At 43.8% G+C, this 18,915-nt stretch overlaps 1 protein-coding gene across 3 annotated transcripts in view; it reads right to left on the bottom strand.

Annotated features, from left to right (window-relative positions):
• LOC138292879 (volume-regulated anion channel subunit LRRC8E-like) overlaps positions 1 to 18,915 on the bottom strand; it is a 118,203-nt gene that overhangs the window by 20,984 nt on the left and 78,304 nt on the right. For all 3 annotated transcript variants that reach the window (XM_069231727.1, XM_069231726.1, XM_069231728.1), the window contains exon 2: positions 7,104 to 7,246. In XM_069231727.1, the coding sequence (XP_069087828.1) occupies positions 7,104 to 7,241 (138 nt within the window). In that variant the 5' untranslated portion in view covers positions 7,242 to 7,246. The remainder of the gene's footprint in view (positions 1 to 7,103; positions 7,247 to 18,915) is intronic.

The raw sequence follows: 18,915 nt of genomic DNA, 5'->3' as shown, positions 1-18,915 counted from the left end.
TGGTCAACCCGGCCACATAGTTTGGTCCTCTCTGCCTTAAAATTCTAGTGGCACTGGATATAACTCAATACATGACAAAGAAATTAAATGGAAGTGCTTGACTGTAATGCTCGGAACAGCCCCTAGAGGACACCTTAATAAAAATAGCATTTGTAAGAAACATGATCATGTAACTATATAGTCCGCCCCTAGAGGGCATAACAACATGAAAATAGAACAGCAGAAAGTAATGCAGTGTAACCATATATGCAGCCCCTAGAGGGCGTAGTGCCTTACACATTTTGAGGCCTAGCAGGCCTACTGCAATACTATTACAAAGAAGCCCCTTAAAATACAAACTACTCCAAGCTTTAAAACAAAAGTTTCATTCAAGAGAGAGCTTAAAAAGACAATGAATGGAAGGAGAGGTTACTATTTTAGGGTCCCCTCCTTAACCTGGGATGTGGACCCAGAGATGACCTAGACAGAAAGAGTATGTCGTGCTGAATATTTTGAGTGGTTCTATTGTCCTAGGACCACCACAGGACGAGTTATGGGCAAAAGATGTTTGAAAAAGAAATGCCCCACAAGGCATAATCGGGTGAGGTTCCCAGAGTGCAGTGAATATTGTAGTAGCTTGACTGTAATGCTCAGGACAGCCCCTAGAGAACACCATAATAAAAATAGCATTTGTCAGAAACATGGTCATGGAACCATATAGTCAGCCCCTAGAGGGCCTATGATATGAAAAAAGAATGTCAGAAAGTAATGCAGTATAATCATGTATGTAGCCCTTAGAGGACGTAGTGCCTTACCCATTGTGAGGCCTAGCAGGCCTACTGCAATACTATTACAAAGAAGGTCCTTAAAACACAAACAACTCTCAGCTGTAAAACAAAAGTTCCAGCCATGAGAGAGCTTTAAAATACACTGAATGGTGGGAGAGTTTACTATTTTGGGGTCCCCCCATCCTAGTGTGGGGATCCAGAGATGATCTAGACAGAATGAGAGTGTCATGCTGAACGTTTTGATGGTTGTCCTATTGTCCTAGGACCACCACAAGCTGGGTTATGAGCAAAAACATGTTTTAAAACAAATGCTTGCAAAGCATTATGGGGCGAGTTTCCCCAAGTGTAGTGAATATTGTAGTATTGGGTCTCCTGTTGTGCCCAGAGTCCCATTGAGGATTTCTGTGTTTTTAACTGTTGTAACTACTCCAGTTTGTATATACATTTGCAGTGGGCGCTAAAAACAGCCTGGACTTTTATTATCACACTCCTGCCACACTGAGCAACAAGGTCATTCTAACCTTTTACCCAGTGGCTTTTTGGGATCTACCCCAAGGAAAAGGTTTTTAAAAAACATGACACTACCATTTTCATTCTATATTACAATTTCCAACATATTCCATCTAAAGCACCATCATCTTAACGGGATGTTCTAGATAAAAACTCACGAGTATTCCACTATTTCACACTCTGCCATGGTACCCAGGCTCCTTATTACTCAAAAGGATAAAGTCACGCAAAAGAGACCTGAGAGGCCTTTTCTCTGGTGTCGCTAGTGGCTTCTATTTGTGTTGTTTATTTTCATTTACGACTTGCGTCATAGCTTACCAAGTATTAGTGCACTCCAACTGGATTACCAACTAACTCTCTTTGAACCCAAATCCAGATGTGCTACTTCCAGCTGCCCACACATCCATTGTGAGGTCAGCAACCAATATTTGTTCTATAATCAACCACAAGTTCACTACTGTTTCAAGATGTAGGGTAGTAGGGTAGGAAGTGGGAAAGAGTGAGGGCACCATGCTCCATCACCAGGGCTACTACTAAAAAGTATCATTGCCTGCTACCACTGAGGCTGTCCATGCCGCTTCACGGGCTGCTCTTCTACACCCTGGCAGGTCTCACTTTATCTCTGACAAAGCACCAGGGTGGGGCACCCGGAGCTTGGAACAGTCAGTAAAGTAACTTGACCACCAATAACCTTTTATCTTCTACACCCACACCTCAATGGGGCGAGTATCTATCTCCACCCACGCACAGCAGTGACTTGTGACTGCGGATGGTTGTCAGTGGGAATAATGTGATGGAGGAGATATTTTTGTTGTGTGTCCTGAACAAGGAAAAGATTCACCAGCGGTAAATGAAAACACATATTTACAAACGGAGCACGTGGAGCAGAAGCGCAAGCATCCCTCACACAGCACATTTATTAAGAGGTAGTAGCAGTGCAAGCTTCGTATGCACAGGATGGGTGCAGGACAGGTAGAATCTGTTCAAGCATCTTCCAGACACTGAGCATGTACAGCACAAGCTACAGCATGCTTGCTTCTTGCACAAACATGGAACTTGCACAGCAGATATGGCACAGGCCACAGGTTTCTGCTGTGCTCACAACAAGCACTGCAGAGGGAGAAGAAGACAACTCTTATACAAAGAAGAGGTGTTGCTCATGGGGCAGCAGTGGAAGATTCATCCCTAGAGACAGAAATGGTACAGCACAGGGAGCATCAGCAGTGGAAGCTAGCCCCCATACTGAGTATCATGAACACTGAGAGGACCTGTTAATGCCTCTTCTGATTTTTTCACATGCATACCTGCAGACTCTTTTTATTAGAAAGTGTGAGGTTTTAGATATGCGCAGGAGTGTTTGTCTCCTATCAAGGTTAATATAGTTCTGCTGTTTATATTATGATTGCTGCAATAACGTAATGGACAATTACAGCGAAAACTAACCTCCTTAGCTACAGGAGCAAATTATCTACATATAAAGTAGAGATGATGCCTTTATCACCATACTTAAGTCTTGTTGGGTCTTTAGTGTCGATAAACGTATATACACAAGATAAACTCAGCAATGCAATACTATAAAAACTCAGGCATCTGACTATTAGTTGGAGAGACTTCATGATACAACTATCGATTGAGCCAAAGGTCACTCCGGTTTGCTGCAACAACCCTGCCCGACCCATTGCTCTTGGGCGCTGAGAGAGGAGCCGAGAAATGGCCTTCAGCGTGTCACTGCCTATCATTACCAGGCATGGGCTGTGATGGAGAGTAGCTAAATGGCTCTTTCTTCCAGAGGAAAGGTATGCTCTGAAATCCATCTTAAGAAACTCAATGTATAGACTTGCTATTTTCTGCTAAATTGTATCCTGGTGCTTGGAAGTAGCAATAGGGTGTTATGATGCTACAAACTTGCTAACCATGTAAGGAATATTCATACCATTACCGCTGGCCATGTCCTGCATCGCTGCACTTGTTTTCTTCTGTGTGGTTACCGTTCCTGTTTTATGTACAAGGCTGGCAATTTAGAAATAAACATTTTAAAGTTTGTCCCCTGTTTCCTCGTGCTATTTTGAGTGCGTTATTCGTTTTAAAAAGGGTTTGGAGTTCCACTGCACCCCTGAACTTATCTACAGGGGCTATTCATGACCAGAAAACATTGCCTATACAGTATAGCTAAGTGGGTTGTGTATGGGTCACAGTTCAACTGACTTTCTAACTTGTGTTGGTGCACTGAACTAAGTCCTTGCACTGCGAGAGCATGTCAGCAGAAGCCTCATTTGCAGACACCGAACAGGCACAGCACAGTTGGCAGCAGCAATGCAATCTTCTGGTGCTTTGTTCCATAAAAAGACCACACATACTCATGTTCCAGCCATCGAGACACACCTCACTGGGTGAGAAAGGTTATTGACCTCATTAATACATCTCTGCTGATTAATGGTACTAGGCTTGGTGTTCATGAAGTGCAGCTCAACCCACTAAACCTGTAATAAAGGTGTACTGCTTGAACACTAATGAGTCAGGAATGGAGTGCCAAGAATCCTCAATCAAGGCACCCTGGCCCTGCCCTCGAGTCAGGGAGTCAAACAGAAGCTTGACTTGAAAGCTAGTTTTAGCAAGGCCAGCATCATCCACTTGCAAGCCTTGAAGACTGAGATTTCTTGGAGTATCCTTTGTTCTCGTTTGTCCATGCCATGAATGCGTCATGTCGCTTCCTGCGTTTAGCCCTCCCCCAGGGCACAGACCAAGTACTTGTGTCCATCCACTGCTCCAGTTGTAGGAGCTACTTTTCTCTTTGTTATTGAGCACTCCACACATGCGCTTGTTTTTTTACTTGCTCTGTTTCATCCTACCCGACCCCATACCAGTAGATTTTTCCTTCCATCGATCGTGTTTTGTTATCCCCTCCTTGCACGTGGAGGCCAGCTTAAAATGGAGCAACTACTTATTAACTGCTCCGGCCAGCAAGCAAAGAATACAATCAAATCACTTTTAACTGCTATAAAACACTTTGCTACTCAACAGAAAACATACACTCGTTGACTCTAAATCGAATGTGTGCTTGATTTTCCGACTGATGGTTTAAAATAATAAACATGATATAAGTATTAAATGTAACCAAAGTTTTATATTTTTAGACTTTCACTGTTTTTCGCCGCTTTTTCCAGCTCTGAAGGCACCGTGCACATGAATGCCTGAGGTAAATACTTCTTGGGAAAACCCACTCCGAGTTCTATCCATGTTCATTAGTTAGCTTTGTTTCTCTGTGGCCTCTTTCTAATGGTGGTTAGGCTTCTTTTCTTGTTGATGTCTGGAGTGCTACATGCAGAAGACAGCTGCTTGCAGAGAGGGAGAGCAGTTAAGCTCGCCGTGCATTGCATGATACCCCTGTAAATGTCCTCACGGGACCAGTTTTTTAATTTTTATACCAGTCTTTGCAAGCAAAGCGAATAGGTTATGCCACCCCATAACACATGGCTAGCAGACAAAAATGATGACTACGCCAATAGCTCTCAGATTGTCGCGAGATATTGGCTTTGCCAATGCTTGTCAATAGATTCTGTTGCTCCAGGTAAGTGCTTGGGACAGATTATTTGTGACCACCAGAAAACAAAAGAAGGGAGATTCTACAGGTTAAAAAAACCCTCAAAATGTAAATACCAATAACCTGTTCAAAGACACGATTTTGAATGATCTTGCGTTTTCTTCACAGCTGTTCTGTAGAAGTTGAAACCCTCAGAAACCAGAACAAGATCTGGTAACATTTGTAATTTTCCAAACTTCATTTTTACAAGTGCAGTAGTCTTCTTATGCACATCCAATCACTGATCGAGAAACCCCTTCACACAACAATGGTATTTCTGAATGTGTACTGGGAAGAGATCCGGGGTGGTATGCACGAACACATTTTCGCATAGACACAGAATGGGTAAAACCATTTGATACATCTGGCCCCTGATGCGGTACATGGAATTGAATATGTGGGGGTTCCATGCAGAAACGGAAGTAACAAAACCCAATCCGTGGTTTGATAGGTGGGACAGCACCCTCTCAAACACACAAACTCGTGCCATTTAAGGCTGCAGCAAATGCCATAATTTACAAGTTAAACGTGTGCCAGTGATTCACAAAATATGGGCATGCAGTTATAAATAGACTGGAGCACAATTAACAATGTGTGACTGCATCAGAATTTTCTGTGTGAGTAAATGCGAGCACAGGGCATTTCAGGGCAGGGTTCCGTGGCACATTAGGTGAACACGCACAGCTCGCAAGTCTTTAGCTATTCACAGATAATTAGCAATCACATCCCCACCCTGGATACATGCGGAGAATTATCCCTCCTATGTGAGGAGCATCCCACAAACCAGGTGGCGTTAACGAGAATAAGATTCCCGACAGCAAAAATATGTTTGACACGTGGAAACAAAAACGTATTAAAAGTGGGATTGTTTTTCACTTCCTGGTGCCGAACCTGTAAGCAGAATGTTTAAGCATGCGACCTCGGAACCTACAATTGCAACCCGGAACTACTCCTTACATCTTTGATTCCAAAAAGTCACAAAAGTACACGGATCATATTATAAGTCAACTGATAAGTGTAAATTTCCAACTTTCCAGGCAGGACTTTAGTTAATCGGATCTGGTGTGAGGAAGTCCAGCAATGGTTTCAAATTTCATTTTAAAAGGAAGGATTCATTTTCAGTGAATTGCGGTGTGACTAAACGTGCTTATAAATAATGGAACCTAAAAAGTAAATCTTATGTCTCAGAGACTCTTTTGGGTTTGGCTGATCTTCATAAACCGCTGCAGCTTAAGTGTCAGGGGTCACCTCGTCAGCGGGTCACGTCAGCAGAGTTAATGCTCTATAGGACCCTGCGATGCTAGACACACACTATTAATTGGCACAGTAGGTCGGACCCTCTGAAAAGAGCTGAGAAAGGCATCTTTGTGGTTTTGAAGGGAGGCACCAGAAGTAAAGGAATTGACTAAGAGAATCACTCTTTCAAGATCAGATGTTTTGCTGTATTGCACACATATGCTGCTCGGAAAGGCTTCCAGGAAAACTACTCGGTGATCTCATCTTGCTGATCAGGGCTCACGTCCGAGTTCAGGGAGCTTAAAGCACAATTCAAACTCCACCCAACTCTTTAGTAATGGCTGGGAGTGAAGGCACATCACAATCCTTCCTATATTTAGAATAGTTTGATGTAGAAAACCAGAAGGCTGACAAGTCATTGTGTGGGCATGGCTAACACGAGGGTCTATTGGAGGCCGTGAATGTCGAGAGGGGACAGTCATGATGTTCACAGGAGTCCCGCCTTGTTAAACCCAGAAGCTAGAAGAAATTGATGCATTGGGGGTGAGGGGAGGTCAGTATACCTGGGTGTGGAATTGCCACTAAACTTGGGGTGAGCATGGCCTGCAGAGGATTTGCAGTGGTGGATCTGGGAGACTGCCTCTTCTACAAGGCCTTTTTCAGAGGAATACTGTGGAAATCAGAGCTGACCAACAGCTGGTGAACTCTTGTAAAAGGACATCTTGTTCTAGCACCCGCTTCTTCGTGGTGGCATCAAGATCCTCAGATGTTTACACTCTATGCCAATCTCTGAATACCGTCACAGCAAACGGTAAAGGATGCCAACAGGCTAGGACACCAACCAGCACGTGCCACCACCAAAGCTAAATATATATATATATATATATATATATATATATATATATATATATATATCTTTATTTAGGTTGTCGTCCAGGACAGCAAATATCCTCGTATCAGCCTTGTAGCCTGCAACCCAGGAGGTTCCGTCCAATGTGTAGGACTCTTACCTGCAAGGTGCAGCCGAAGACACCGATCATGAGCATGGCTACAGTGATGTACTCGGCCAGCACATCCCACCAGGGCTTCAGCACCTTGAAGGCCGGCTGCTGCTCAGTGAACTGCTTGAACTCTGCCACTGGAATCATGGCTTCTGTACACGGCGAAAGAGAGAGATAGAGCTGGTGAGTGTCAAATGGGATGAAAGCAGGAGCAATGCTACCAAATTCAGGAGAAAGAAAAAAGATAATGCAAGTGAGATCAAGTTACATCCACTTTTAAGGGGTGAATGCTTTATTTGTTTTCATATGTAAATTATACACGTGTGGGTATTTCACTTGTTTAAGAAAAACCTGGTAAACAATGTAGCAAAACTGGAACACAAAATGCAAGAAAATGGGAAAAAGATCCAGAGGGAGAGTGGCAGCCACAAAAAAGCAACAGTAGAACGCTGGTGGAAAAAAAGAGATAGGGACACAAAAAGAAGGACATGTAGAGAAAAGGGAAACAAGTAAATGAAGGAAAAGGAAAAAGGGGGAAATAAAGTAGGGTAACAACTAGAAAACACAAAAAAGAAAGAATGGAAAGAACAAGAAAAAGGGTGTGATGGGAAGGAGGATGGTGGGGAAACGGGCAAGAAAAGCAAGGATGCAAATAACAAACATGAGGTTACAACGTGTGAAACTCCAAGTAATAAATACATCGTGTGCATGGCCAGAAGGCATCACACGACAATGCCTAAGCGTTCTTTGTAACTGAGATCGTCGACAGTCCGGACTGGTGTACCAGGCTCAAGTATGTTTAATCTTTCATATGTTTCATCTGGGGTCAGCTGGCCTTCGGGCAGCCTATCTGCCCCATCACTCCCCAGGGGTTTGACGCACTCACTCGCGTCTTTGCTAATGCAATCAATCTAGGTTCTACAAACCTTGGCGCGGTGCATCAGGGTCGAACTAGGTATTTATGGAACAGGAGCTGAAAGGAATGGCAGTTTTGCGATTGGAAGGAGCCTTTTGGCACGACCAGGAGATATTACTTTAATGTTATTTAACATGTCAGTGGCCCGTTGTAGTAAGGCTGCAGGTTGACTTGCCCAACTGCATTCAATGTAGGTCCAAAAAGGCTTAATCTCCATCGACATGCACCGGACACCCCTGCTTCAGCAGTCTTCAGTTTAACTACAATATTCCTATCCCAGATTTGCCTTCAAGTTATTTTTAGATTATCTAGCGTGCAAAGTTTCATGTTTAATCTTTGATCTGTTTTATAGTATGCTAAAGACTTTCATTGAGATTCTGGTCCTTCTGGGGAGTGATGTCATACACGGGGAGTGACATCACAAGCTGCGCTCCGCGTGCCAGGGATGTTCTTGACGTGGCTTTCACTGCAACACCTTAAAAATCAACCTCCCCCTTCCCAGAAAAGCTGCATGTCCCTATGCAAACCTACGTGAGAAGTATGAACCGTTAGCAAATTAAATATATCATGCTCTTCGGGCACTAAAAATACAAGATCGTAAAACACGCCATTAAAAATAAACGCAACAGAGTTTCCTCAAGAGGGCACATTTTAATTCCAAAATGGGCTACAGTATCAGTTAACTTGCATGCGATGCAGGTCGTGAAAGCTGCACGAGGCTAGGAGTATGATCAAGCCCTTGAGCAAACTTCTGATCACGTCTTAAGACTTATATGTCTCGGCGTCGATTTTGTAGAGGGTGTGTTAGAACCTTCAAGGGCCTTTAAATAACCAGGTCTGTAATACTAATTGTCAACACCTACTCGTTTCAACCGGTGAAGGAGACTAAACCTCGACAACGGGTAACTCGGGATAATGGCCAACTGTGGCGTGAATAGCACGAATGTGAAATTTTAAAAATTAGAGTACACACCAGTGCTTTGAATGGGCCGGTACTAAGTACCGACACTTTTTTTTTTTTAATTTTGAGAAGGAGAGTACCCGCACTTCTTGGGAAAAGCGTAATACTTTTAATTAGAGAATACCGGCTCTTCTTAGAAACAAGCAGGTACTCTGGTACAAAGTACCTGCACGTCTGTTTTTCCACTTCAAGCACTGGTACGAACCAACAAAAACGTCTACATAAACGGTAAAGGCCAGAGTTCGGTCTGGACAAGATGGCGGTTCCAGTTACTAGCTCCAAAATCGGACTCGAGCACTGACGCTCGCCTTCGGAATGGGGTCGTAAACTCTCAGCTGTGCTGAACGGTCAAATCCACCCCTGCAGCTCCCCACGCCTGCATCCCACCCCCACCTCTCCCCGGTGGTGAGGGGGGGGGGGGGGCGATGGGACATGACGATCCATGCCCCTTGGCAATCAAGACCAAGTTTGCCACCTCCCCAGCACACTGAATTCATTACATGTACAGGCATGAAAAAGCGATGGCTGGAGGATTTTTGATCGTCTAGGAAAATTATATTTCGCTACCCCACTCCCATATCTAGGTGTCCAAATTTGTAGTCCGAAACCACTGACCCTTGCAGCCTCTGAAATTCCCCAACCATAGCCGTAACATGGCCCGGTGTGACTGCCACACAGCAAAGTGACCATGAGTGAGAGATAATTATCCACCTGGGTATTAGATTATCACAAAACTGCGGTCACTGCAGGCATATTTACCACAAAACACATCTCGCATCCACTCACCATGGAAAGGCGAAGTCGGAGCCGCCCAAGCCACTAAATGGAGCACAGCTTCTCAGCTAGGCCAGCACGTGCAGGACCTATGGGAGGAGCCTTTAAGGGATGGTGACAGCAGAACACCAGGCCCTGGCTGGAATATAAGGTGCTGCTCAACATCTATCAACTCAGCAATGCATTAAGAAGAGAGCAGAGCTCACCTTCCATAGATCACTGCCTAAGAGTTCATCAGGGGGAGATTCGAGGGCTCTGGCAACTGCTCAGGTTTAAAAGAGGATGCGCACATTTATAAATAAAATGTACGTGCCTTTTTTATGAAATATTTTTAACTTCTGCCAGATGTACCTATCAAAACACTCCATGCATCTATTTGATGTATATATTTTGAAGACTTGGTAACAATAGAGTTTTGCAGATGGGGTGGGGGGGAGGGGGAGAACCCATGTCTTAAAATAAAGATCATCATTAAATACAAAATAAAATCAAAGATGTTATCTTATGAAGAGTCATAGCAGTCCACAGCTTTGGTTTCCCAGTTGAGTTTTTGTTTAGGTTTGTAAGGATGGGAGTTTAAATATCATGCATTGACTCTACAGTGATCTTGGACTGTTTCCATATGGATGGGGCTCACCCAATTAAGGGTTACGTATGAGTACAGCAAATTGTAATTACCACCTTTGTGTTGCTGGATATTTCCCCTGTATCACTTGATATGATACAGATTTTAAGGTCCCTGGGGCCACTTAGAGGATGGGAATTAAACCAAGTAGGGCTGGTAGCAGGTAAAAAAACAAGCATTTGCAATGCAATAGGTCCCACATTTGCTTGAGTTAGAGCTAATGGCATTGTAAATTAATAACTGGACTTTTCTTGCGACATAAATTGAAACAAGGCCCAACTGTTAAAAAAAACATCCATTCGAACATGAAGCTTGGCGCCGAGCCGGGAAAAGAAAGGATCACGGCTGGAGATAAAGGCAAAATCGAAACCAGACGGGAGGAGAGGACATCACAAGCTGTAACAGGAGGAAGTGCAATGTAATTTGATGGCCTGGGTGGGAACTTAGCACGCAAAAGCAGGGACATTTAGAAAAATGCACCAATGAAAAGGAAGCATTTAAGACAAGCAGAAAAAGGAACAAATGGCGAGAGTGGGTGTGGTTAAAGGCCCATATTGAATACAACACATCTTGCAGACAGTTGGATACTCGGATGTGGAGGTAAACACTATCCAAGTACTTCTTTGATATTCAGAAGTGCAGGTAAACACTGACAGAGTACCAGCTTGGTACCTGGAAGTGCAGGTAAACACTGATGGAGTACCAGTTTGACCAGAACTTCAGATACTCACTAGCAGAGTACCAGGTCAATACTCAGAAGTGCTGGTGCGCACTGTCAGAGTACCAGTTTGGTACTCAGACGTACAAGTACTCACTATCCAAGTATCAGTTTGTACTCAGAAGTGCAGGTACTCACTATCGGAGTACTGACTGAATACTCAACAGTGTTGGTGCTCACTATCAGAGTAGCAGTTTGATACTCGGAAGTGCAGGTACTCAGTATCTGAGTACTTGTTTGAGCTCAGAAGTGCAAATAAACACCAACATAGTACCAGTTTGGAACTTAGAAGTGCAGGTAAACACTGACGGAGTACCAGTTTGACCAGAAGTGCACACAGTCACTAGTGGAGCACCAGTTTGATGACAAAAACAGGTGCTCACTATCCGAGTACCAGGTAGATACTCAGAAGTGATGGCACGCACTGTGCCAGTTTGATACTCAGAAGTGCAGGTAGTCACTCACTTATACAGTACCAATTTAATATTCAGAACTGCAGGTAATCACTTATACAGTACCAGTTTGATACTGAGAAGTGCCGGTAAACACTGACTGAGTACCATTTTCACAAGAAGCGCAGATACTCCCCCATTAAAAGTATTACACCCTTGCTGAAGAGTGCTGATACAATTCCTTGAGAGCACCAGATGAATCCCAGTAACAAATAACCTCTAGATTAACCTCCATGACAAGGTTCCAAACAGCGTGCTGCCCTGCATAAAGCGGTTCAACGCCTCAACAGGGGTAGTTAGCGCTATATAAATGCAATTACAATGCAATAAAATTTAGTTTCTATGCATGTAGAATTACCAAGAGTGGCAGGAGGGAATGCTGGGCTGGAACAGGTTAAAGGAATGGAGCATCAGAGCATCCTACTGACCTTCTGAAACGGGTGCTAACCACAGCCTTACCAGCTCTGGAGGGGCACAAGCGAACTCTCTCAGTTACAGCTTAACTGTGTTTCTGGGAGCATGAGGGAACGTTTTGCAGGAATTCTTACCAAGCACTGGTCTTTCTTTTCCGAGAAACAATAGACGTAAACATCAAAAGCACTATATCTAAAGCCGGCAGGGCACCAAATAGTCGGAACTGAAGAAAAGTCACTGCCCTAAAAAAAAAAAAAAAAAAAAAAAAAATATATATATATATATATATATATATATATACATATATATATATATATATACATACATTTAAAATTGACAAGTGCAGGAGAGTAAATCTTTGAGAAATAAAAAAGGGAAGAAAAACTAAAAGCAAGCACTTCTCCTTAACATAAATATTTCCTGAGTGCATGGATAAACTTAAATTAACAAGCGAGGGCCAATTTATATAGATCGTCCAGGATTGTCTCTTAATAGAATGTATTCATTGTTTAACAACTGTTTTAATTATATGCCCTTATATTCTATTTTTATAGTATTTTAACTATTCTTACTATTACTTTGTTTTACATTTTCACAACGGCTAAAATGTTTGTTTACAGGAATTTAATTGGATCACTTAGGACAAGAGTCATGCTTTACAAATATAAAAATAACGACCACAAGGTGGTAAAATCAGTGACCAGAGGCACCCCCCCCCCCCCCCAAGCACCTTCATATCAAGGTTCACCCATCTCCATGCACCGAGGGAGACTGTCTGTATTTTCGAAGTTCTTCTATTTTGTGTGTGTGTGTGTTTTGCTACCGGTATATTTATAGAGCAGCTCTAAATATTACTCTCATCTTATTGGAATTTATTTATCCATTTTTATTTTATGTGAGAAAAGAACGAAGATTCTACTGAACTATGTCCACAATTGTCACTCCCAATTTTGAAGGGTTTTATTACGCTAAGGAGGCATGCAAAATAACAGATTTTACTCATCTGAAAGTATTAGCTAACAGCACCAACACGTGCACGCTTACTGCCAGTGCTTTAAATGGGCAGGTACTGTCCGGTACTGGGTACCTGCACTGCCCTAATTTGACTGGGAGAGTGCTTGCACTTCTCAACACTGCTGCAGTACATTTAATGGGAGAGTACGGGCACTTCTCAGGGCCAAGCAGGTACTCTGAATAGTGAGTGCCTGCACTTCTAGGTTTCCATTTAAAGCGCTTCTTTCTGCTATTTATCTTTTTCGGAAATCTCACCAATTTATTGAATCACTGCGCTGTTAATATGCGCATCTCTGATCTGGTAGTAATGAGTGGCAGCATGACAGTCACTCAAGTCAAAATGTAATTTCCGCTTTTTACGTTTTGCCAAAAATACAAACAGAGAAACAGAACTTTTTCATCACTTTGGTACCATGCCCCCCTCACTCGCAACCACAGCACTATATCTTGTTTTGTCAGTCGAAAGAAAATGGGTTTGAAATAACATTTATTATTTAATGTACAATTTCATGTTGGCTTTACGCCTGTATTAAAAAAAAAAGTCTCATTGCTAAGGTGTTCAGCAGAATCTTTGGAGTTCAGGGCACCGCTCACCACTAAGGCAACAACAATCTTTGCACGGTAAAACATAAATAAATTATACATTGAGTCCAGGACTGCATTCCAGGCAACATTGTCCAATTGCCCGTACCACGAGGGGCAAAATCCATGCAGCCACCTTGGAGAGGCTGTAAGTGATGCAGACACAGCCTTCAAAGTGAACCTTTGCTTAGTATAATGCCTACTGCTTCTCTGTACAATGTAAGGCTCTGCAAGTCAACACATTGAGTCCTGGAAGAGAGGGCCTGCAGCATGCAGTTCAGTAAACGAGTGGTTAGTGACATACCTTTGTGCGTTCATGCACTTGCTGCAGAGAACTGTGGACACTCGGAAGATGGCAGGTTTAAATAAAAGGTGACATAGCTCACAGGGTTGATGCACCTTCTGCAGAGGCCTATGCATAATCTGATGTCCACAGAGTGATGTGGCCGGCTCAGTCTTTCTGCCTTCCATATGCTAGGCCTGTTGTTGCCGTAATGAGAAAGGGAGCTGAGAGGAAAGGCAAAACAGAAACCAGACGGGAGGAGGGGCCATCACATGCTGTAACAGGAGGAAGCGTGACGTAGTGTGATGGCCAACAAAATTGTTCTCTTAGTGAAATCCCCTGGGCGGGAACTTAGTAAGCAAAAGCAGGGACATTTGGTGAAATGCACCAATAAAAAAAAGGAAGCATGTAAGACAAGCAAAACAAGCAACAAATGGCAAGGGTGGGCATGGTTAAAAGTCCATATTAAACACAACACGCCTTGCAGACAGCGCTGCACGCTGCCAAGCTCAACCTAATGAGTCAAATTCATGCACTCTCCCAGTTCCAATTTTCACCAGTGAACCTCTGCAGGAATACAAGCACCAAGTGCCTCAGGGGTCATTTGAGGAGCACACCAAGATGAATATGGCACCAAAAAAAAAAGGGGAACAGCAGGGCTTGGACAACCATTTAAATGTGGGGTGTTGGCTGCCAAAGAGTGATTGAACAAGGTGGTGCTCAGCAGCTCAGCAAATGTAAAAGATATAAATGCAGGTGATATAAAGAATAACAAATAAGGCCTCAGTGATGGGGGTTTCCACCCATGAGGCTTGGCAGAGGTACAAGGTGATACAAAAGGTCTTTGGTTGGAAAAGCCACCACAAGAAGGAGCCCATGGGGACTTCAGTCCAATTCCCCAGAAAGACCTTACAGCAAGACCCCTGGATGAAAGCAACGGCACCCAGTTATTCCTTAAGGGCAGTTGTTGTAAGCCTGAACAACTGGGGGCTTACCTGACAACTCTCTGCTTTAGTTCTTTTCCTGGACTATGATCCCAGATGTGCGATGACCAGATGCTGTATAGTCCTAATCCTCATTTGCTAATCAGGCTGGCAACCCGCTTACGTCATATTGTCACTAGCTGACCTTGGATTGCCCGTAAATTAACCCATTACCTTATCAAGTAAACCTGCAACATAACTTTCGCTGAACAAAACTGGTGAGGTCTCAGTTATACACCTGTAGACTTTTTGTTTACTTACATTTATTCTGTGTGCCCTGCTAAGGGATATCTGCACTTTGAGTCTACCATGCCGTTAAGAGACCTTGTGTAAGGCACATGTGTGCAGTCATTCATGTGCTGTTTCTGCTCCAAGAGGCCACTATGGGTCAATGGGCATCATAGGGACTGGCTGAGAGGGAAACTGTGCTCCAAGGTGTGACACTTCACTCCAGTGAGTGAGACGTCAGGCGTTATGTTTAGATTGGAATCGAATCCTCGTCATAGCCAATAAGGACAAGTAGTGCCGATAACAGCACTGTTGCCTAGAATGGTCTGAGGGGCAGGTCTGAGCAGGGAAGTGGCTCCACATACCTCGCACCACCACCCAAAAGTAGTTCTCAAGCCTTCCCCCGAGCAAGCACTCTTGCTGTTAATATGGGAGTCCTTTAATAACTGAGGCCCACCAACACAGACAGCACACCAGAGGGGGTAGAGGCACCAGCAGAGGTGAACACACAGCCACCAGGTAGGAAGCATGAATGAAACAGGAAGGACTCATGTCCTGTATGATACGAGATGAGCTAGAGCCCACCGTACCTGTGCCGTCTAAGACAAACACAAAGTCTGACTGAGAAACAAAATAGGCCCAGGCACTAAATTAAAAGTGGACCCGAGAGCTTAGAAATTGGCGACGTTTGGAAATTAGGGTAAAAAGGAGCTATGTAAGTGTTTCATAAGGGATGGGACAGTGCATGGATTTGAGCTTGCTGCAGGCAATGTTTGTTTTAACATCTGGGAAATCGACAGTAAAAACAGGCCCACCACTGTACTCCTGTAGTACCAGCCCATCCGGCACTGCCTTATGCCCTACAGACCAGTTTGACCCTGGACAAGCAACTGCCCATCTCCACGGGCAGAAGCTGAGCACCAGGCCGCCTCCCAGACTCGAAGAAGATGTAGAGCCAGAGATACCAGCAAACCGGTACCCTGGGACAAAAACGACCTGCACTACTTTATTTCACGCACTGGCCACGGCAGACGAGGAGTGACCCTGCTTCACCCCAGCACGCGGAAGGAAGGAGGTTAGTAAGGTGCCACCACACTACTGCAGCTAATGGAGATCACTAACCGCGGAGCCACGCGGGTTTGTAAGAGGCCGGCACCGAGGCGTGTTCCGGGAAGAGGTCCTACTCTAACCCCGCCCGGACCAAGGAAGGCAGGAGGGCGCGGAGCGCAGAATACTTCCGCCACGCCCGGGCGGCGGCAGGGACTAGGCCTCAACATCCTACGGGAGCACGCGGCCCCGTGCCTGCTGCCAAAGCCTGGATGGACGCCCCGATATTTAACGTGTTAAGTACAGTTTAACGTGTTATGTACAGCGCACAGGCCACTTCCCAGTGGCTTATTTGCGCAGCTTATGTCGTGGGTGTGTGCTTCGATGAGACCGATGGGCGAGGCTTGGTGGTGAATGTGTGATGAGTGGGATGCGTAAGGTTCGTTTTGTGAGTTATGTCTATTTGCGGCAGTATGCGGGTTGTGGCATATATGCACGCAAACAGAAATATTTAGTCTGTGAAAAATTGTGTATATTGAGTCTGTATGGTGTGGCCGAAGCGTGTGCTTGTGTGCAGTGAGGACTGTGTTGACACTGTGTATGAGGTGACCATAATGTTTACTGGTGCTCTCATTTTTGTGTGCTATGAATAGAGTGGTGGTCGTGTTTGGGAGTGCTTGGCTAGGGCTGAGGGTAATGTTGAGTTTATGGGTTGCGTGTGGCAGTTGTAGAATCCTGAAACTCTGAGTAGGGGTTGTTTGTGTGTAGGGAGCCCGCGGGTGGTAGCTGTACAGTGCTGTACCTTGGGTGGAGGTTCTGTCTCAGAGGCACTCTGTGGATGTGGTAAAGGTGAGTGTAGGTGGTGTATGCTTACAGTTTTGTGATTACCTGTCTGGGTACTTGAGAGACTAGATTGTGTAATTGTGTGTGTGGGAGTCTGTATTAACTTATGCGCGTCTATATGATACCTGGATTGTGTGCGAATGAATATGTAGGGTTTTTGTGCAGAATGTGTGTGTGGGGCAACCGTGCAGAGTGGTGGAATTGTCTGTGTGCTTGTGTTTAGACTGTATGTGCTTGCGTGGTGACTGTGCAGAGGAAGCCTTGCTTGCGTGTTTCAAAAGATACTCCACTGGGGGGTTGTTTTCATTTCCAGACTATCCCTAGCGTTATTAGCATGTAATCGTAAACCACAAGGAGGAAAGACTAAATAATTGAAATATTTATACACTGTAGGAAACGAGACATTAAAATTCCAAAGGGAATACGCACAGCAGAAGCTGCAGTTTTTCTGTTAAAAGGCTGCTTTAACAAAGGACGAGAGAAGGGTAAAAATGGGATTAAACAGGATGAGGAGTAAAGATGCAACATTACTTTGAGAGGGAAATTCAGCGTATTACCCAGTGACTCATAGCGTTAACGAAAATATTTATCCTAATAACATTTGCACAAGATTGCTGGTCGAAAGTCTTTGGTTATTTATTTGTATTTGGTTTACTTTGGTTTCCTCTGCATGCTATTTCCTAGAAATGCCGTGGAAACTGACCTTAATTTTATTTATTTTACTCATGCATCAATAAAAATGTTAATTGAAAATCAGTGGTAAAGTCAGTGAGGTCTCGCTCTCAAAGGGTGACTTCAAAGATATTGGCTTTGTCAATACTCGTTTGCATTGGGAAAAAAAGAAAATAATATTCAAAAATTGTTGCTGGTTCTTTAAGTCACACATGTTGTCCCAGGAGTTCATCTCGGAATGCTTTTTCATCATTACAAAAACATTCCAAGATGGCCACCCACGTGGTATGATGCACAAGTGGACATTTAGGCATATATTTTAAATTTACTGTTCTTAGATTATCAGACTGACTCTTTAGAATAATACATTAATAAAACAAAGTGTGTGCACAATACCAAGCAAAAAAAGGAGAAGCAAGAGTCTTAGGGGCCAAGGCACACATCAAAGCAATTTAAATTTTGTGAAAATAAATTAATCAAAAGAGTGGTGTGAAAGAGTAGTAGCATGAGCAACAGACGAGCAGAAGGGCTTGAAGCCTCAAAAGAGAGCCCATGGGTGGGGATGTGAGTGGAACCGGGCAAATCAGAAAAGGACGAATGGCACGCTCTCCCTTGAAGTGTAAAAAAATAAAAAATGGGTCCTTCATGTCGGCAATGAAATGATATAATTCATTCAATTAAATGGATGGTAACCAAGCTATGTTCCAGTGGGGCAAAAACAAGATTAGGAAGGAAAGCCATTGAAACACGGACAGGAAAATGAGATAGTCAAGAAGCCACCCAATAATGCGGAAAGGGCCAACCTAAAGCACACTTGGTGTATTGTTGATCATAGGTCTTCAGAAACAGATAGCAGTAAATATCTGCAGGTGATACCTAAAAATGCAACGAATGCAGGGCACTATAACCCCACAGAACTGCTTCAAAACAAGTAACTCCCTTTAGAATGCGCAGTTATAAAAAGTAGAGAGGTAAACTATTCACCACAACAGAATAAAGCGGGATACCAGCTCAGTGTTTGCATGGCCACACTGGCAGGGACAGCTACCACCCTCTCAGGGACTGTTCACTTCTAGGATCACAAGTCAAACTGTATCCAGGGTTTCATCACCTGCATTTTAGGCTCAGACAACCAAAATGGAAAGACTCTTCTATATAGAGGGTCACTGTGAAAATAGGCCCATGGGCCCCTTGGGCCAACAGTGTGATGGAGACTTTTTAATGAAGATGCAGATTGCTAAACCTTAAGATAAAAATACCTCGAAACACTGACGTTCCCCTTTGTTTGTGGTGTTCCTGGTATGGTTAA

This window comes from Pleurodeles waltl, chromosome 4_2 (genome assembly GCF_031143425.1).
Source record: "Pleurodeles waltl isolate 20211129_DDA chromosome 4_2, aPleWal1.hap1.20221129, whole genome shotgun sequence".
NCBI lineage: Eukaryota > Metazoa > Chordata > Amphibia > Caudata > Salamandridae > Pleurodeles > Pleurodeles waltl.
Note: the sequence above shows the minus strand (reverse complement) of the source record. Positions and strands in the feature narration are given on the sequence as shown.